Source organism: Diabrotica undecimpunctata, chromosome 3 (assembly GCF_040954645.1).
Source record: "Diabrotica undecimpunctata isolate CICGRU chromosome 3, icDiaUnde3, whole genome shotgun sequence".
Classification (NCBI taxonomy): Eukaryota; Metazoa; Arthropoda; class Insecta; order Coleoptera; family Chrysomelidae; genus Diabrotica; species Diabrotica undecimpunctata.
In genome coordinates, this window is record NC_092805.1 from 19,446,519 (window position 1) to 19,468,803 (window position 22,285).

The window sequence follows — 22,285 nt, forward strand, 5'->3', positions numbered from 1 at the left end:
TTTGGGACTACCTAGAAAGATGCATAAGAGCCCGTATCCTTCAGACAGTCTTTTATATGTGGGATTAATGGGAAACGCTTTAATGAAAAAATGAGAAAATTTGGATTTGGAGTACATACGGTCTCTGATTAGAAGCCTTCCACAAAGAATGAGAGACGTCATTAGAGCCAGAGGTGCTAATGACTTGGATTGTTAAATAGTTATTATGTTCATGTTTTTTGGCGGTCCAAAGACCAAAGAGATAACACCTTTGAGCTAGAAGAAGAGGTAAATGATGGACCAAGAATATTACAGCAGGAAGTTTATTCGGCAATAACACAGTTAAAAGATGGCAAAGCGGCAGGCCCTGATAATATACAAGCAGACCTACTCAAACTAATGGACAATGAATCAATAGCAATAATCGCAAAGATATTCAACAACATATACAACTCTGGAGAAATACCAACAGAATGGATGAAATCTGAGTTTATTGCACTTCCAATAAAACTTGGAGCCAAAAAATGCGAAGATTACCGTACTGTAAGCCTCATGAGTCATGTCCTAAAATTGTTACTAAAGATAATTCATAAGAGAATCTACAAGCTGTGTGAAAGTCAAATTTCCCCCAACCAGTTTGGGTTCACAAATGCTGTTGGTACTAGAGAGGCTTTGTTCTCAGTACAAGTCTTATTTCAGAGATGCAGAGACGTCAACTGCGACGTATACACATGTTTGGTTGATTACAGAAAGCGTTTGATATATTACAGCACGTCAAGATGATGCAAATGCTAAAAGAAGCAGAAATTAACAACCAAGATCTGAAAATAATTACACACTGACTATATGAAAATCATGCGTGGAGTGAGGTAAGGCTGTATTTGGTCTCCTGTAATATTCAATCTGTATGCAGATATGCAGATGACACCATGGTATTTGCGGACCACTTAGTCCTTATGAACAAAATCACGATTACAGTCATTAATATGGACTTAATATAAACGTAAAGAAGACAAAGCTTATGATAATTAGCAAGAAAAGGATAACAGAAGGTCAACTCTACGTCAACCAATCCCCTGTAGAAAGAGTGACGCACTACAACTACCTCGGCACCATAATAAATGAAGAATGTACCAACAACCAGGAGATTGAAGCGAGCATCGGAAAAGCTAGATCCACCTTCAATCGGATGGGAGCCTTCTTCAGGAGTCCCAACCTCTCTCTTGATACAAAAGTAAGAATGCTGAGATGCTACGTCTTCTCTGTTCTTTTTTATGGTGTTGAAGCGTGGACCTTAAACGAAGATATGTGCAGAAAACTGGAAGCATTTGAGATGTGGCTATATCGGAGAATACTTAAGATCCCGTGGACTGACCGAGTCACAAATCAGGAGGTCCTCAGAAGAATAAATAAGAACAGAGAGGTACTGATTACCATCAAATCTCGAAAGTTACAATTCTTTGGACATATTATGCTAAATGAATCTAGATATGCTCTCCTTCAAGCCAACCTGCAAGGAAAAATATTTGGAAAACGAGGTCCAGGAAGAAGAGAAACATCTTGTTTAAAGCACCTCAGAATCTGGTTCAATACAACATCTGTGCAGCTTTTCCGCGCTGCTGCAGATAAGATAAAGATTGCCATGATGATTGCCAACATTCATAACGGATAGGCACATCAAGAAGAAGAAGAATCAAAACTTCTTTACTTAGTGCATTTATGTAATATATTTTGCGACGAGTATTAACTAATTACATTATATTATTTTTAAATATGCTTTTTTTGAGTGATGTCTTCATTATTAAAGTGATTCCTTTGCTCTTTTCTTGTCCTCTACTGCCCCTTTTAGTTATTCGAAACCTAGCCTGGTCCATTATCTGTTTCTCATTGACATCTTTATAATTAATTGGGGAGTAGAATTTTCGTGTCGCAATAGTTGTAAGTAAATTAATTTGTCTTATTTTCTTATTGATAAAAATTCTCTTTCATAATTTATTCGTTGAATGATATTGTTTATTAGACATTTTTGCTGTCTTGTATTTTTAAATTTGAGACTTAACCCATGTTTCAAAATCTTCTAGCTTATTGAAGCTCACAGATTTTTTTTTAAGCCCATATTCGTCTACTGAACATAAGCCTCTTACTACTCTTGACAATTCTTATCCATTACTTGCCCATGACATGTTTGATATCATCCGTCCATTTCTTCTGCAGTCTGCCCACTACTATCTTGTTCTCTGTTGGTCATCAGTTTGTTATTATATTTGTCTTTTTGAAGTTATACTTCTATACGCACGGTCGGCGTTGGAAATTTGCATGAGAGTGAATCTGTGAAACCATTACATATGTAAGATAATGAGTAAGAGAGAGACAGAAGATATATTTTCTGTTTCTTCCTCTCTCGAGAATAAAAATGTTCCTTTTGTATATATATTTAATATTATATATTATATATACGTATATAATATAATATAATATTTATTAATATTATTATTTATGTGATATGTTTTGTATTATTTAAAATTAAACGTTTATAATTATTTTAGGCTTTTGTATTTCAAAATAATCACTGTTTTACCGAGAACTGTCAATTTTGAAATCCGTTAGTGTCATGTCTAATTTCTCAAATCCTTTACGTGTTTTGTTCATACGCTGGTGGTTGTGAGTTCGAATCCCAATTATGAATTTTCTTTTTTATTTTTGAAATATTTAAAAACCTCACGTTAATCTTATTAAATATATGTAATATACGCAAAAAACATAAATTTTAAAATAAAATGAAAATTTACAACATAATCCGAGTTGTTGGTTTTTTAATTTTATCTTCGTAAAGTAAGTTATGTATATTGGCAGTTTTAAATACTCATGAATATTACATTTTAATTTATATTGTATTATTATATTGAATTATGTTGCAGTGTATTTATTGTATTGTAATTTTTATATTAATAACAAAATAAACAATGAATTTTACTGCAGACTATGTGTAAATTTTTTTTTGCATTCAACTATATTTTCATTAAAATATTGATACAATCCTTCATTTACTATACTCCTATTACAGGTCAAATGTTTATATACAGCAAACGATGCACCATATACCTATATAACTAATTCTTTTTCGCTTTCTGCTCTCTCTCATCTATAGCATTACATTATGTAATGATTGTGCAGATTGACTCCTATATAAATTTTTAACGGGGAACGCGTGTATAGAAGTATAACTTCTACCGGCTGTCCCACTGGACTGCCACACCCGTTTTTTTTTTTAAAGTAATCTCGTTTTTGACTGCTCGCTGAATAATTTTGGTTTAAAAAAACCAATATTTTGACATTTGGTCTAGTCAGGTAATAAAGCTACTTGCTGGTGCTTCGAGTAAACTTCAGTTTACTAATGAGTTCCTGAATGCGACCGAAAATGTTTTAGAGTATATTGATACATTAGAAGTTCGTTTGTAGTAATACACCATTTAACGTTTTATATTGAATTAATTATGTCTTCTTATTGTATGCCATATGCTAAAAAAAGTTCTATATTGTATTGAATTCTTCACGCAATCGCTGTTCTACTTATAGAACTTTCAGGTTCTCCAGGTGGTTTAATTTTTTGGCATATAGATGTTTGTTTGTCTTCTGTCTGTTTATGAGGCATCTAAATCTTATTTTTTTTTAATTAACAAAAAAAAGAACATAGTTTGGTGTTTAAGATGAAAGCCCTAAAAGTAAATAATAAGTCTCTTTTACTTACCAGGCAAGAATTTTAAATATCCCCATGAGAAGAACATTGTAATGGCGTGGTGATATACATGGAGGAACGTTACTTGCGACTGTTTTTTTCTTAAAACGAAGAAAACAGTGTCCAAGAGCTCTACTATTTTAGAGAAAAAGTACCACCAAGATGAATTGTAGACCTAAAAATTATAATATATTACTTAAAAAAATCAAATCAAATTTAATATTAAAAAAAAATATTTACTTGTTTACCAGTAGTTTTTAATCTAGTACTTTCGTGTGTAATATATTCAATCTTCTTTTTATTTTAAAAGTTTTTTGTTTAATTGTTTAATTTTCTTTACTACCGTGCTCCAGAGCCGGAAGGAATACACACAGAACTACTAAAACTGATACTGACCAATTAGCAAAAATAATAAAATATTATTTAACAATAATACAGAAATGGTACCACAGAGACGTTCTCAATTCTTCTTTTACATTAGGAAGAAGAAAAGCTAACCTGACTTGATAATGGCAAGTTTGACCTTGCCGAAACGTCGTCAAAGAAAGGGTTTTTTTACATACCAATAGAAGATATGATACTACAGATTTTATACTATACAGATGACCAAATTATAATTTTAGAGAATAAGAAAAATCTTGAATATACGGTAAGAAAGCTAGAGGAATATACGAAATGGGGTCTGGAGGTAAATACCAAGAGAACACAATATCTATGCTTAGAAAGAAAAGAAACGAAAAACCTGAATCTGGAACAGAAGACAATTGAAAACTACAATTGATATGTATATCTGGCAATAAGACTAATGAGTACAGGACGAAACGAAGAAAATATTAAAAAAGAAACAGTAAAGGGAAGACAGCTGATATAAGCCCTGAATTCGGTCTTCTTCTTGCAGTACCGTCTCCTATGGGAGGTTGGCTACCATCACAGCAATCTTTACTTTGTTGGCTGCAGCTCTGAACAACTGTATTGAACTGCGCCCATGCCACTCCCTTAAATTTCGCAACCAGGAAATCCTGAATTCGGTACTGTAGCAGAAAAATATAAGAGCAGAAAATAAAAATGAATTTACAACACAATACTAAAACCAGTATTAACCTATGGAGTTAAAGCCTGGCAAATAACCAAAAAGTACAACGCTAAATTGCTAGCTACTGGAGATGTATTTTTGAAGGAGGTCAACAAAAAGATCTGTACTAGAACACAAAAAGCGGAGAACACATCTAAGCGACCTTAATCGCTTTCGCGTCCACGATGGCGATGGCGATCTCGGTATAGTTTACAAAATGTGCGATTTACAAGAAGAAGAAGCAGTGCAAGAATTTATTAAAAGGTACGCGTATATACAAAAAATTTATTGCAAATGCAACCCGAAAGAAAGCATGTTTTTTAATTGTTTATAATTATTAAAATAAACAATAAAAACGTTTAAATTGCATTTTATAGTGCTACATTTACAAAAGATGGGCACAATCAATCAAGTAATTTTTAAACAATTATACTTGTTATTCAATTTGAGAGAGCAAAGAAAATATTTTTTATGGTTGACGATAAAATTTTGTATGCACCACGTCAGTGCACAATTTATATCGAACTTGTCTGTTACTCGTCTCGCTCGTTTCGCTCGCTCTGCTCTTAATGTCAGACTCGTTCGATAGTTATTTTACCGACTTGGCAAATAAATAACTATTTTTCTTATCTCCTATAATAACATATATAACGAACTGTATCACAAAACTTGATCACCCTGTATATTTCCTCCTAGTTCTTTAGGTGTTTCATTATTAATTTTCAATACAGTCTATATTACTTTGTACTTATATCATCTACTCTATTTTCTATTGGGCTTTCTTTACTTTAGGACCGTAGCTATAGTTTCTTGCATAAATACGGACCTGGACACTTTTTGGTTTAAAAATAGGCCGATGTCACTCTTTCACAGAGTCGCCTGTAAGACTGAGTAACCAGTTTTATTTATGAGAATTACCAATTAAGTAAATAAAAACAATGACTTTTGTAACAAGCAACAGATAATATACTTACAATATCTTGCAATTCTTTGCTATTCGATGGATTGTTGCAACTCCGGGTTAAAAGTTTCACTGGTTCTTTCACGTATATCGCCGTCGAACATAACCATAAACTAAACAGCACTTGATAAGCATTGTACACTATCATAACTAATTTTAAGTCGTAGGCTTTTCTCTTCTCCATCCACTGAGGTCCTATTTTGAGTACGAATATTAGATAGGTTAGGAGAATTGCTACGACGGGTACTGGTGATTTCATAAACAGCCATGAGTCTACAGTGGGATCTGGAAAATAAAAGTCCTAATTAAATACACTGCTGGACAAAAATGGACTGTTGCTGACAAAAATATGTATACGAATATAACAAGTAAGGTTAAGGTCGGGAAAATCATCACTTTCATCACAGGGCATCTCTTGGCATTTTGATCGTCATAAGCATCACTGAGATAAATATTGTTTATATGGGATTATGCCAGTATTGACTGTAATGAAACTTACATTTTATATTTGTATTACATTTTATATAATATGTTATTAACGTTTAGATATTAAAGCGGTACATTTCCAAAGAAAATGTCGAGACGGAAGATGGTACTTAGCTTAAACATTTCGATTTTGCAGTGGGAGACATTCAGTCACTTCATTATTAGTTACATATAAATAAAACACCATATGAGTGCCCAAGCGGGCTGGGCGGCTGGCTTCTCCTTCGCTTCAATGCGAGAGATGTCAGTTCAATCCCCAGCTCGGTGTACAGAAAACAAAAAGGCTAACGCAGCAGTTTAAAATTCTAAATGAATCTGCGGCTTAGTCTAGAATATGCTGGTATCTGATCGGCATATGGTGGAGCAGTACGGCAAGAGATAAGGGCTTGCGGCTCGGTGATACTCCTCCATAGATCCCTATCGGAAGGGCGTGTGCCGCCTAAATACCAGGTATATATATATATATATGTATATATATATATATGTATATATATATATATATATATATATATATATATATATATATATATATATATATATATGAGTGCTTTATAATTTTTGTTACGGCTGATAATTATAAATTACATGGTTGTCCAGACCAACATGTATACGGGGTGCGTGTTATCAAGTAATAATAAATTCAATGTTAAAAAAATAGAAAAGTTTGCATTGCCAAGCCTTGTATCTTTTCGAAGTCGAAAAAAATCAGTCAGGACATCAAAATAAGTGCTACAAAGTGGGTATCAAATTTTATAATTTATGGACTACCAGTTTATATACTTACAACTTAAGATTATATAGTTTTCCAGATAATAATATTAATAATAATAATAATAATATCATATGAAGAGAGAGTATGTAAGAGAGCTGAAGAAATATTTTTTAACACTTTAAGACACTCACGACATGATCCAGAAAACAACACACCTCAACAATGCCTGGACACATTAAAACATTTAACACTCTGTTTATTCAGGCCGCCTGAGGAGATATAAAGTCAGCAACAACCGAAAATTTGACAATATACTTTTTGAGCATGCAGAGAAGGCGTTTTATAGGAAACTTAAATCCACTGTGAAAAATGAATATAAATGATACTCAAGCCAGGAAGAAATTCACGAGTTTTCATTACAATAATATTCGTTACCAACCCTTTACCATTAATAAAGTCTCAAATACTATCAAACAGCTGCATAACTGGAAATCTCTTGGACCAGACGGAGTTCAAAACTTCTGGCTAAAGAAGTTTTGTAATGTTCATGAGTGGTTGTCAATGTTGATTAATCATGTTATCTCTAATACATAGGAAATAGCATCATTTCGTACACACGGAATCACTTATATAATACCAAACGATCAAAATAACACCCAAGATCCAGCCAAGTACCGCTCAATTGTTTTCAACTTTAATCAAATTGGTTACATCCTGTTTAGCCCGGCGTATCTACCAACACTGTGCTCTAAGAATATCATAGAGCCTTAACAGTAAGGGTTGCAAAGAACAACTTATTATCGAGTCAGTTATTTCTAACTAGGCATACACCAAAAAAGAAACCTTTTTACTGCCTTCATTGACTATAAGAAGGCCTTTGATTCAGTGTCGCATAAATGGCTTATAGATATATTGAAAATATATAAAATTGATAATAATTTAGTGACCTTCTTAAAATATATATTGACGAAGTGAAAGACTTAAATTCACCTTCAATATCTGGTGAAAATAATAACTGAAGATCTCTCAATCAGTCGGGGCCTTTTCCAGGAGGATTCGTTAAGTCCACTTTGGTTCTGTTTAGCGATGAATTTACTATCTCAGCTACTAAACTCCACTGACTCAGGTTTTAGCATCAAAAATAACAATATCGTTCTGGCGAAGCTTAAGCATCTGTTGTATATGAATGATTGGACAATACAGACAATACAGGTTGACATTAGGAAAGATTTTTTTCAAGACTGGGGGTTTTCTACTTGCCATTCAGGATGAGGTTATTTCAAATAAAAATTACCTAAAATATATTGTTAAAGCTTTTTAAGTTCAAAATGACAAATGCTGATAGGGATGCCAAACCCAAAAAACCATCCAACATCTTACCAGAGCTGCCAGGCGTTTGTCAGTACTGATTATGACTCACGCCATGACTCGGTAGGAAAGATTAACCACCAAGAACTAGCTGACAAAATTGGACTTCTCCAAACCGACCATCTTCCTTACTATCAATACGTCCCTGAGAGAATACTTGAAAATGACAACTACAAGCTATTATAATGGGATCACATTGTGCTCACAGACCAACTAGTGGCACATAACAGACCGGATCTCATATTAGTTAATAAACTTACTAGGCAAACAACAATTATTGATGTGGCTATACCTAACACCAGCAATTTTCGTGTTAAATACAACGAAAAGATCGCCAAGTACAGAAATTTAGAAATACAAATCAGGAGGCAATGGAGAATGGAAAGTACCCAGACAGTACCTATTATTCTATCTACTGCTGGTATTATTCCGAAAAACCTCCTAAGAATAACTAGGTCTAAATGAACATCTTTATAAGGTCATGCAAAAATCTGTAATCCTCGTAACGTCCAGATGTCTACGAAAATTTTTGGGAAACACTGCAGCATACCAAGTCACCTAGGGCTCGATAACATGGAAAGAGTCCCATCAGACCTCAATCCTTTTTATACCGTAGGTATCTGAGATGAGTGTTTTCCCCTTAAAGGGAGTGTGAGCCGTATGGCTAAATCTGAATCGTATAGCATTTTTGGTAGGGAGATCCTTTCAGGTTTTTCCAGATATTAAGAAGCTAACCATGTTAAGGCGAATCCTGACAAAATAGATACTAGTATATTTCACCTGCGTAACACAGAAGCTTGAAAAAAGAGCTGAGAGAATACAATACGTCTGAAAAAACAAGCTAATAGTCTTTAGTTGGGGAGCAATAAACCATAAGTTTTAAAAACATCACCGTCTTACGGTGAGTGTGTACTTCTCCAGTACGGAAGACTTTGGTCTACGTCAAGCATGTTGTTATTATTACTGGTTGTTTGAAACTTACTACGGTCTGGTCTCTATATACACTGTAGATAGGGTTTTGTAGATTTGACCGAAAAACTAGAGATTCTATTTGAATTCAAAAGTCTTAATGGTTGCCAAAGGATGTTGATAGAGGCACCATCAACACTCTTTAAATTCAGTTATACTCTCCAGTTTTTCTGGAGCTTTTATGTCTAGCTAACATGTCGCTAACATATCGTGGCTTCGTAATCTACGTGAATGGTTCGGGTGTAGTTCGATTGAACTTTTTAGGCGCGCTGCTAACAAAGTCGCAGTGGCCATGATGATTTCCAATCTCCGATAGGAGTGGCACGAGAAGAAGAAGAACATGTCGCTAACTTCGTTCCTATTGGTTATAGAAGGTTTTTTTAATGTGAATTTTTTTACCAGCTATCTTATGGTTGTACGTACAAGTCTGTAGCTTGAAAAAATATAAAAGTTATTACAATTGTTTGTAAGTAAAAAACATACCACCTTTTCAAACGTTTATTTTGTAAATAATTTCGATGAAAACGCAATATGTATTTAACTTCTGAGATAGTTTAAGTCTTAAAAAATCCTATGAAAAAGTTCATTAGTTTAAATAATTAGCCTCAGAGATAAATAAATTAAATAACTTTTAGACTATTTGACCGATCGGAGAGAAATTTCGCACAAATGTAAAAGACGGTAATTCCTCGATGTTCAAATGTATTAATAACATTTTATTTTGTTAATAAAAAGATTAATAAAATTTATAAATTAGTGCAAAAAACTGCTTTCTTGCAAATATCTCCGTAAATTATTAATCAATTTTAATTGTAAAAAACGGGAAAATAAAGATATTCTTAATATAAAAAAAATTATATAAATATTGTTTATTTAAAATATAAGGGAAAAAACTTAGACACTAAGGGATAGACAAAAAATCAAATTGTGATCATAAATTACTGTTTAAAAAAAAACGCAAGGTAAAAATACGAGTACCTTTTCATATATTCGTCATCTAGTAACCCCCACATATGTCTTAAAAGCTTCAGTATCTGCGAAACATTTTTCGACCTTTGTTTTAACCAGACTGGGCTAATAGTATTTTTTAAAGATTAGATCGCGACCAAGGGGAATATACGCATTAGTTTTGGTATTTTTTGTCATTAAGAACTGTCTCAGTTATATTTGTTTTTTAGTAAGCCTGTTTTTATAAGAAAAGAACATTTTCTTCAGATATCCAATTTTTTGTAATCTATAGTATAATAAAAACTAATTTATTCGTACTATTGAGTCCTTACGATTTACACATCGTTTTAATAAAAATAATGTCATGTGGCTCTGACGCGGTGTTACTCCAGTTCCAGTGTAAAAACAGTGTGGAATCTGTGTGAGGACAGGCCATTCCCAATATTTTGTCTTGAGTATGTTAATATGCTGTTCTAATAAATTACTTCCGCAAAATATTTGAAGTATTAGATATTTATAATGACAGATAAAGTGGGCGGTATATTGCTAAATGCTTAGTAAAACTTATTTCACAATGTGCTGTGAGTATGTCAGTAAGTGGTTCGTATAACAATACAAAAAGGTTTTAGCCAAAAAGGTATACGACAGAAGAAGTAGTATTTATATTTATTCTAATTTAGAGGTTATCAAATTTTGTGACAAAATTTAGTCCGGGCCTAACATATTATCTGACAAGAAAATGATCGATGAACGATTACGCTAAAATGCCCAGCACATATAGAAGAACAAAAATAATATAAACTCATTTTTCCTAATATATTCTCTACAATATAATTCCACTTTTCATATTTACTGTCTCTTTTCGACGTTAAATCTAACGATAAAAGTTAATTAACAGTGAAAATATGATGTTGTATTTACATTGCAAAGGAGCAGTCGTATCATAAAGATAGTATTGCTGTGGTGAAAGTTACACGAGATTGTACATATGCATCAATGAAAATACTTAAGAACAATAAAAAATTTAAAATTCAAGTAAACGCATTATCTGAAATAAATAGAAAATTTCTTCAGCAAACATCGTTCTGAAATTAACTTTTTAATGTATCTGAAGGAGTAGAAAATTTCTTCATACATAGTTGTAGAGTTGAGTGAATAAAGGATACTCAATTTCTTTTTTGAATTGAATTAGCTTATTGTTTAAGTTTGTTACTATTTTACTTTATACCATGCACCTCTATTAGACTATTTATTATAAATTACACAGGCTAACAAGCCTGACACTCAGACAGAGTGCCTATACTTTTCCGGAGGTTTTTGGTGCGCGGAATTTGAGCTCAAAATTGCCGAATTGACCCTGATCTCTCCGATAACATAACCTAGAAGGCAAAATATCGGTTTTTGGCTATTTTTGAGGTTACGTAGACCCGTTAATTTTTCCTATCCTATTACACCATAAAGTATGTCTTTTTCTTTTAAATAGTTATGGGTAAATAATGAGAATGGATATAAACTTAGGTTCATTTGTGTGAAAAGGTGTGAAAATAAAATAAGTTATATAGAAATAAAATAAAATAAAAAATAATTCCAGGTAATTAAAAATTCTAAAAAATGTTCAAATAAGCCACCACCTTGTGCAAAACAGAAACCAAATCTAGTATAAAACGCCTTTCTTGTCGCGTTGAGTTCATTTGCTGAGATGTTTTGGCTAAGCTCGATTATTATTTTTTGTCTATTGCTCCAAGTTGGTGGTTCGCTCATATTCATGTCTATACAAATTGATCTTTAGTATCCCCAAAAACTAAAATCTAGGAGAGCTAAGTCTGGTTACCAAGGAGGTTTATTGAACCTGGTGTACTAATTACACGTTTGGAAAAATAAACGCTAAATAGTCTCTAGCAGCCTATGCATTATGTAAAGGAAAGCCGCCTTGTTGAAACCAAATTTCGTTTAAGTTTATTTGATGTTGATTGATTTCTAAGTAATTAAAGAATTACTTCGTTAAGATTTTCTTCAATGAAAAAATAACCAATAATCTAATCTTCCGAAGTTCCCTTCCAAACATTCGACTTTTGTGGATACTGCGTACGAACAGTAACACTCAAATGCTTATTTTTCAGAGACCAACAACGTACAACAGATGAGTTACGTTTCCTGTAAATAAGGACTCGTCTGTAAACAAAATATTCTTCAAAAAATTATTTTCGTTGAATTCCTCCATCATAATTTCACAGAATTTCATCCGTTTAAAATGATCATCAGAAAATATTTCTTGAGTGGTCTGCACTTTATTACAATGGTACTTGTTTCTTTTCAAAATATTCCTTCAAGTCAATTTCGGCAATCGGCAATTTATTTAATTGAACGCGGCGTCGCTACTGCCAGTGAACAGAACTGTGTTTCTCTAATTTCCCGTTCGTTAAGCTGCAGACTTTTCGGCGACCATCAAGTGATTCCAAAAATGTACTCAAAAGGCCGGAAAAATACCAGCAGAGTGGCTCAAATTAGAGTTCGTACCATTGCCCAAAAAAACAGGAGCAAAAGTTTTTGAAGACTATAGGACCATAAGCCTAATGATCCATCTGCTGAAGCTGTTGTTAAAAGTCATCCACAAAAGAATTTACCGAAAATGTGAGTAACAAATTGCGACCAATCAGTTTGGATTTGTGAACGCCGTTGGTACGAGGGAAGCTTTATTTAGCGTTCAGGTATTGCTTCAGAAATGTAGAGATGTCAGCTGTAATGTTTTTGGATGCCTGATTGATTACAAGAAGGCTTTCGATAGAGTTAGGCATGAACAAATGATGGAAGTATTAAAGAGAACAGGGATTGACGAAAGAGACTTAAAAATAATAGCTAACCTGTATTAGAATCAATCAGCGGTGCTCCGAATAGATGGGGAATAAAATCTGAAGGGGAGTGAAACAGGGGTGCATAATTTCACCACTGATATTCAATCTGTACTCGGAGCACATTTTTGAAGCCGCTTTAAAAAAAATTGATGAATGCATCTCAATAAATGAAATCAAGCTCATTAAACTGCGGTATGCAGATGATACAATAGTGTTTTCCAATACCATAGAAGAGCTGCAAAACTTAATGAACACAATAACGGAAACAAGTAGAATATATGAACTGGATATAAACACCAGCAAAACCAAGGAAAAAATAACTAGAGCAAATCTGTATGTGAACCAAATGAGAATTAAACGTGTCTCACAGTACAACTACTTGAGAACTATAATCAATGAGTCGTGGGACAATACCCAACAGATTAAATATCGCATCGGAAAGGCAAAAAGTACATTCTTGACTATAAGCTCTTTGTTCAAGAGCAATGGCCTCACCCTAGAAACAAAAATAAGGCTCCTTAAATGTTACGTGTACTCAGTGCTTCTGTACGGAGTAGAAACGTGGACATTGAAGGCGGAAACTCTATCGAAACTTCAGGCTTTTGAGCTATGGTCGTACAGAAGGATCCTGAAGATATCATGGACAGACAAAGTCACCAATGAAGAAGTACTGCGGAGGATGAGCACAACCGCGGATTTGGTTAACATCGTGAAGGCCCGTAAGCTGCAGTAATTTGGACATCTAATGAGAAATCAAGACAGATACGAGCTACACCAATGCATTTTGCAAGGTAACATTGAAGAAAAAGGTGCCCTAGGATGAAGAAGAATATCCTGGCTTGCTAACCTGAGAGTATGGTATAGAAAGACCTCAACACAGCTATTCCGTATAGTAACCAACAAAGTCATCACAGCCAGAAGGATCGCCAATGTTCGGAACGAAAAGGCATTCTAAGAAGAACTCTGATAGTATAGGTTTTCTGGCTACAGTACGACCGATTTACAATAGGCGGCATCCATAGAAAAAAAGAACCGATATAAATTAACTATAAATAATTCAACTTACCTCTGGATTGGGCAAATTCACTATAATTTTCTACAACTAGGTGCATTATAGAAGTCATTTTTAACCTGGAACAAAAATATAGAGTAAATATAGTTACATATCTATTAATTTTATAATTAGTATATTTGTTATATAAACTAACGCACATATACATAAAAATCTACCTTTGTAATAACTATAAGAATGACAGTCTAACAATAAAGTAAATGCTGACTAGCAAGAATGCGTACTATCCATAAAAAAACAGTTAGGGAACACATTTACGCTATTTTGCCGTGGCAGGTGAAGAACTAAAGATACAAGTATTATTCTTCTTCTTATTGTGTCGTCTCTTTTCAAAGGTTGGCGATCTAAATGGCAATTGTAGCTTTGAAAACTGCTGCACGAAGATTTCTGTGGATGAGCGGTCAAACGATCTCCTCAGGTCTCTCAGCCACGAGTTCTGGCGTCTTCCAACTGATATTTTGCCCTGCACTTTACCTTTCAATGTGATTTGGAGTAATTCACCTCTCAACACATGACCCAAGTGTTGTATTTTTCGATACAACATTCAGGCAATTCAGGCAAACAACAAAAGGCATTCAGGATAAAGTACAGCATGTAAAATTAATGCAAATACTAAAGAATATTGAAATAAATGACAAGGATATTCGTGTCATTAAAAATTTGTACTGGAATCAATTACATTAACTGGCATATAAGGGAGTAAATGTTAATGGAAGAAAACTGAGTCATTTAAGATACGCTGATGACATTGTAATATTGTAATAAATACACCGAAAATTCCAGAAATAACATTGAACGACATAAATTTAGAAACGGTAAGCGAATACATCTACCTGGGACAGATTAATTAAAATTAACAAAGAAAATCAAATGCCGAAATTACCAAAAGAATAAGGTTAGCGTGGGCAGGATTTGTAAAACTGAGTTGGATCTTGAAAAGTACTAAAATAGAACAGCATTTGAAAACCAGAATTTACGATCAGTGTATCCTCCCTATACTCACGTATGGTTCACAGACGTGGACACTCACCAAGTCCAATATGGATAAAATAGTAAAAGTACAAAGAGCGATGGAAATATCAATGCTCGGGGTGAGACTTATAGACAAAAAAACAAACAAATGGATTAGAAGCAAAACGAAAGTAAAAGACGCAGGAAAACATGCGGCCAAATTAAAATGGAGCTTCGCAGAACACAATGTCCGACTGAAGGATAAGAGATGGAACCACGAAATACAACAGTGGAGGTCATGGTTAGGAAAAAAAAAGCAGAGGAAGACCACAAATGAGATGGACTGATGATATTAAGAAGATCGGAGGACACAACTGGAAGCAAGTGGCGCAAAATAGAAGACACTGGATTTATTTGGGGAAGGGAAGGCCTATGTCCAAAGTTGGATTACTGAAGGCTGAAGAAGAAGAAGACTGGAATCAAACTGCTATCGTAAAAATTAGAGATAACTACAGCGATGAAATCTCCATACAACGAGAACTCAGACAAGGTTGCATTTTATCGCCAACATTGTTCAATGTTTACTGGGACCAGTTATTTAAAAGGGCACTTGAGAGACAACCATATGGAATAAAAATCAACAGGGAACTACTTAATGTGATTAGATATGCAGACGATACAGTATTCTTTCAGATAATATTAAAGCTCTCCAAATTCTGCTTGATCGTATTCACGAGGTAGGAGAGGAAATGGGCATTAAAATAAAATCAAACAAAACCAAATTTTTAGTGTTTAGTCGTGACCCACATCCCGATGCAAAGCTTCAATTAAACGGAGTCCAAGTTGACATATGAACATATATCCAAAAATAACATATTTGGGAACTGTGATAACGAACCTACTAGTAATCCAGTAAAATAAGGCAAAAAAGGGGGCAAACCTCGGAATGAAAGATAATAAGCTAAAAATTTGCATACGTCTTTATTTTGATGGTATAAAACTTACCTCAAAAGTCTCATATAATCACGTGTCCGCGACTTAAGATATTAAAGGTCAAAGGTCACGAAAATGAGTTTTCTGCAAATATCTCGTTTCCCTTACACTTTATGACATTTAAGGTGGTAAGAAAAATTGTAGAATAAAAAATTCTCTTCAAATTTTTGTCTGAAGTACTTTTATGTACCTTCAATCCTTCTTAAGATAGAGCGCAAAGAGTGGGGGACCGCTTACCTGTGTATACGGTAACGCGAAGTCAGCCAGTAGGATTCAATAAATAATTAAGTTATATAGTTAATTATTTACTTAAAATACTATTAAGATATATATGAGATAAAACTAAAACGTGTTAACAAAGTACTACCACTTTCAGCGGTTAATAACTGTCAAAATTAACAATTGTAAAGTTTCCATCGATCCATTACTACTCTTCCAGAGAAAAACAGCAAACAAAAAATTCTAAACTAAAAGAATATCTACAATATGAGTTAAGTCCGTATCCAACATCTTTATTTGATCATAATGGCATGAGAAAAACAACAAAATCATCACTATATAAGAGTATGACTCCTATTGATATTGAACTGGACGAAATCACTACAACATATATTATCGATGGTGGATTTCTTTTGCACCGCGTTGTATGGAATAAAGATGATACTTTCTGTAATATTTTACATAAATACGTCAGATATTTACAAACACATTATGGCTCAAGTATCGTTGTTGTATTTGATGGTTACTCAGACTACACTAAGAACATTAAAGCAATGAAACAACTAAGAAGAACTGCCGGTATTTCAAAATCTTACAAACTCCGTTTTGATGAAACAATGAATGTGCCTATCAGCCAAGAACAATTTTTATCGAACACATCTAATAAAAAAATCTTTATAGACATGCTTATCGACAAATTAAAAGCTGTTAATATCACTACAAAACAAGCCAGAGATGATGCTGATGTTCTCATTGTAGAAACAGCTATTGCAGAGTCTGAACATGTCATTGTAGGAAAAACTTCCGTCATTGTAGGAGAAGATATTGATTTGCTAGTTATCTTGATATGACGAGCTCAATCACATCAATAAGAATTTTTTTTTTTTTTTAAATTGGTAAGGGTAATGCGGAGAAAAAATTATATTCATCGAAAAGTTTTGATAAATACCCTCATTCCAAGAAACACATCTTATTTTTACACGCGTTTAGTGGATGTGATACGACTTCTGCGATTTATAGGAAAGGTAAAATATCGTTTATTAAAATGTTCAAAAAAAATCACCATTTACATCAGTCACCTCAACTATTTCAACAAAAAAAACTGCTCTGTACAAGAATTATTTGAAAATGGAGTACGTATTTTCTTAGCAGCGTATAATGCTCCAACATCAGAAGACGATATAGACTCTTTTCGATACACCCAGTTCATCAAATCAACAAGACTCAACAAACCAGTGCAGTTATCAAGTCTTCCACCTTCAAGTGCAGTAGCTCGTCAGCATATCATTCGTGTCTATTATTAGACCCAAATTTGGTTGGGAAATTATTTAGAACCCCAAGAATTCGGCTGGGTAATGCAAAATGAATTTCTGGAACCAATAACAACATTATTACCGCCAGCACCAGAAGAACTGCTGAATACAATATTTTGCAATTGCAAGAAAGGTTGTGATTCCAATTGCGGATGCAGGAAATCAGGATTGCAATGTACTTTAATTTGTGGGCAGTGTAATGGACAATCATGTCTAAACGCTTCATCAACTTCAGATGATTTTAATGAAGAAAGTGAATATGCACCTGATATTCTTGAATATTTTTATTCTGATACTTTAATAAACGAGAATGATGATGACGAATCCGATATTGAGCAGTCAGAGGAAGAAGAAGAAGAAGACGATGAAGAAGAAAATTAATACAAAAATATTAACCATACATAATAAAAGAATATATATTATATTTGTAACTTTAATAAATCGATTATTGGATTAATAAATAAATATATAATTTAAAAAAATAATAAATATGATTTTTTCAGTATTTATTTAAATATAAAAATGATTATTGTTCAATTCTGCACTTGATCTTAATTTATCGTATATACAGCTGTTAAAAATATCATTAAAGTTCATTTGAAATATTTCATTTAATAATGTATGTTTGTTAAGAATAAAATAAATATTATATAAAAAAATATATATTTTATAATTAATATCTATAAATATAGTTTATTAAATAATAAATAATAAAAATTTAATGATAATTATAGTATTTTAAGTGAATAATTAACTATATAACTTATTATTTATTGAATCCTACTGGCTGACTTCGCGTTACCGTATACACAGGTAAGCGGTCCCTCACTCTTTGCGCTCTATCTTAAGAAGCGTTGAAGGTACATAAAAGTACTTGAGACAAAAATTGAAGAGAATTTTCCGTTCTACACTTTTTCTTACCACCTTAAATGTCATAAAGTGTAAGGGAAACGAGATATTTGCAGAAAACTCATTTTCGTGACCTTTGACCTTAAATATCTTAAGTCGCGGACACGTGATTATATGAGACTTTTAAGGTAAGTTTTATACCATCAAAATAAAGACGTATGCAAATTTTCAGCTTATTATCTTTCATTTCGAGGTTGCATTCTTATTTTCCCGGACTATAGATCCAGACATAGAAATAAAACGTAAAATAGCAATGACTAAAACTACTTTTATGAAAATGAAGTCATTGCTATGCAATAATCATCTCAGTTTAGAACTAATACAAAAAATTGTTAAGTGTTATGTCTGGTCCGTACTTTTGTATAGTGCAGAAGTGTGGACGCTAATAGTATCGATCATCAACAAAATTGAAGCATTAGAAATGTAGGTTCATAGACGAATGCTGAAGATACCTTGGACAGCAAGGAAAACTAATGAAGAAGTACTAAGGAGCATCAACAAAGATAGAGAACTGCTAAAGACCGTTAAACATCGAAAAATATCTTATCTGGGACATATAGTAAAGGGAAGTCGATATAAAATATTACAACTGATCCTTAAAGGAAGATAGAGGGCCATAGAGGTGTAGGAAGAAAACAAGTTTTTTGGTTAAAAAACATTTGTGAATGGACGCAGATAACAAATGCAGGACAATTATTCTATATTGCAGAAGCTCGAGAAGCCTTCGCAATTAGTGTTGCCAAAAATCGGTCTTGGTCTTGCAGTCTTGGTCTTGTTCTTGCGTTTTCGCAAGACCAAGACCAAGACCAAGACCGCCTAATTTTAGCAAGGCCAAGACCAAGACTGACCGTGCAAGATTTATGCAAGAACAAGACTAAGCCTGCGAGACTCTTGCGGCTTGCAGTTAGGACGGAGTGTCGTTTTAGCGAGTATTGTAGTTCGGGTATATGTTTAAATACTCTATGAGACCCAAAAAAATATGTAATAAAAATTTAAAAAACTGGACTTATGAGCATTACGAACAATACCATAAACATACATCAAAATCATCAATCAAAATATTCATTAAAACAACACATTTGACACGTGCTCAGAGATCATAATTACAATGTAAAAATAAAATATTTTGTACATTATTTTCCAGCATACGACTTCTTCGCTCTGAAATTAATTGTCCAGATTTATAGCCGCCCTCTAATCATAAAATAATCTTGCATTGATACGTCGACAGTAATATCGTATCGAAATTTTTTTAAAATATGTTACCTTAGCTATAAAAAATATAATACTTATTATTTCGGACACCCACTTCCCACTTAATAATTCAATTTTTTTCCCATTATAATTTAGTTAGGAGGAATTTAAATAAACAAATCTTATCGGCCTAAGACTAAACATTGTTTCTGCTGAGTGTGCGATGAGATCATTCGGTTAAACCGAATTTGCTGAAAGAGCGCGATAATATTCAAAAGTTTAGACAACAGATAATGTAGCTTACCGTGTAAACAAAATACCGAAGTAAGGATATATTATAATTCTCGGTTATTGTTATTAGATACTTAGGGTATTGAATAGTAACGGACATTTATAGTAGTAGGTACTTTTTCGACATCACTAAACTTCATTTGACAAGTTTACAATTTGACATGGGGGACAAAGATTCAAATAGTTTTAAAATAGTCGGAGTAGTGAGCGTTGGAATTATAGATATAAAAGACCTAAATGCAAATTTGATGAGTTTTTCGAAATAATTTATGCATCCCAAATTGCTTTGTTTAAATTTGTTAAAATGAAAATGAAAAACAGAAACACTTCAGGTTCAAGGAAGCATATAATATCTTTTCACAAAAAAGAATTACCTACAAATATTTCTTCCTGAAAAACCAAAATTCTGGTCCCTAAAAAAATATTACTACTACTTTATTTTGGTAAATTAATGTATTTATTAAGTAGATATCTCCTTAATTTAAAATAACTTCTTTTGATTATCATTACTAACTTTCTTACCTATTCTTTATTTTTTCAAGTTAGTTTTTTATATAAAAGTAGAGCTAAGATTGTTAATAACATTTATGTTGCTTTAATAAGTGGATTATAGTTTGTTATCTTATCACCTAAAGAATATGTGCCCTTGATACCTGTATTTGGAATTTTGCCACGTACCAATCTTTTTTAAGATTTCCATTTCATATATGGTGGAGGTCCATCAATACCTTTCTAGACAGAAAATGTTCTTTAAAGTACAGTAAAGTTTTTGTCATTAATTTGGGTTTTTTTGTGTTTTAACCATGTTTGACTTTCATGGGGTATGGTAGATAGCTGGGTTAGTTAGAGCATAGGCACGGATCGCTTAGATCGTGGCTTCAAACTTCCCCAGTAACGTTTAATAAATAGCAATAGGCTAATGGGTAACTGCAAGACTTGCAAGACTCTTGCTGCAAGACCAAGACCAAGACCAAGACCGGGAGTGCAATACCAAGACCAAGACCAAGACCAGGTGTATTGGCGCAAGACCAAGACCAAGACTCTAAGTCTCGTCTTGTTCTTGCATTTGGGCAACACTATTCGCAATGGTGATCGCCAACGTCGGATAATTCTGATATGGCACGCTAAGAAGAAAATGTATGTGTATGTATGTATGTGTGAGTTATAACTTTTTTGATTATCATTAGATTATCGCTGAAGCCTAGGTTAGTTACCTACACTATTAAATTGCTTAGATTACTTAGATAGAATAGATTAGATTACTAGATTACTTCAAGAAAATAATGTGTAGAATAAAATATAGGTAATTAACAACTGTCTAGACTGAAACATTTGTCAGATTCATATTGGAAACTATTTTGTAAGTTAAATTAATTTACCATAAACACTGAATAACATTTTGTGGCTTAGTAAAAACACTTTAATTTCTAAACTAATGTAAATAGCACTTTCTAATATATCTAATCTAATAAGTGAAGTTACGCATAATTATAATACTTAGTAAATTATAGGTAAAATGATCATTCAATTTTGTAATAAGCCATATACAGTGAGGGAATAAAATATAACTCATATAAAATAGAAATTTATAATTTTTTTTGTTCTCAGATAGAATTGCCTTCTAGAGTTCGTACAGAGACATCGGCTCAGGGTCAGAAACCCTCAAATTGGGAGTCTTACGTTGTCATGCAGGGTATCTGTTAAAAACTTATAACATCACACCAACTTATTAACAAAGATGTAATAAATAAAAATAGATACAGTATTCGAAAATATCCCCAAATACGATGTAAAAATAGTGCTAGGTGATAGTAATGCAAAAATAGGAAAAGAAGAAATATACAATCGTAGAGATCACCGGATGGGAAAACCATAAACCAAATTGATCATGTGCTTGTCGAAAAAGATATGCAAAAATGTATAAAGAACATAAGAACATACAGAGGTCCACATGCAGATTCAGATCACTTTATAGTTGGAATACAAATGAAACAACTTATTCCAGTGCTTAGAAACCAGCGGAAGAAAAAATATAAAGCAACTAAACCTGTGAGACTACTGACAGAAGAGGAACAAAATAAATATGAAAGAATAGTCAGTAGAGGATTAGATAATATTGCAGAAAGTGGGGATATTGAACAAACATGGATGCAAATAAAAGTATGTATGACCAAATTATGAGGGAGATCTATGTCCAGCAGTGGATAAGCGAATATTGAATGATGATAATGATGATGACCAAAGCAGCTCAGGCCAGTAA

At 33.2% G+C, this 22,285-nt stretch overlaps 1 protein-coding gene across 1 annotated transcript in view; it reads right to left on the bottom strand.

Moving 5' to 3' along the window:
- bond (elongation of very long chain fatty acid james bond protein) overlaps nucleotides 1-22,285 on the bottom strand; it is an 82,975-nt gene that overhangs the window by 14,635 nt on the left and 46,055 nt on the right. Inside the window, exons 2-4 of the mRNA XM_072525402.1 lie at nucleotides 14,150-14,214; nucleotides 5,762-6,033; nucleotides 3,728-3,890 (exon numbers count right to left, since the gene is read on the bottom strand). Coding sequence (XP_072381503.1) covers nucleotides 3,728-3,890; nucleotides 5,762-6,033; nucleotides 14,150-14,207 — 493 coding nt within the window. The 5' untranslated portion in view covers nucleotides 14,208-14,214. The remainder of the gene's footprint in view (nucleotides 1-3,727; nucleotides 3,891-5,761; nucleotides 6,034-14,149; nucleotides 14,215-22,285) is intronic.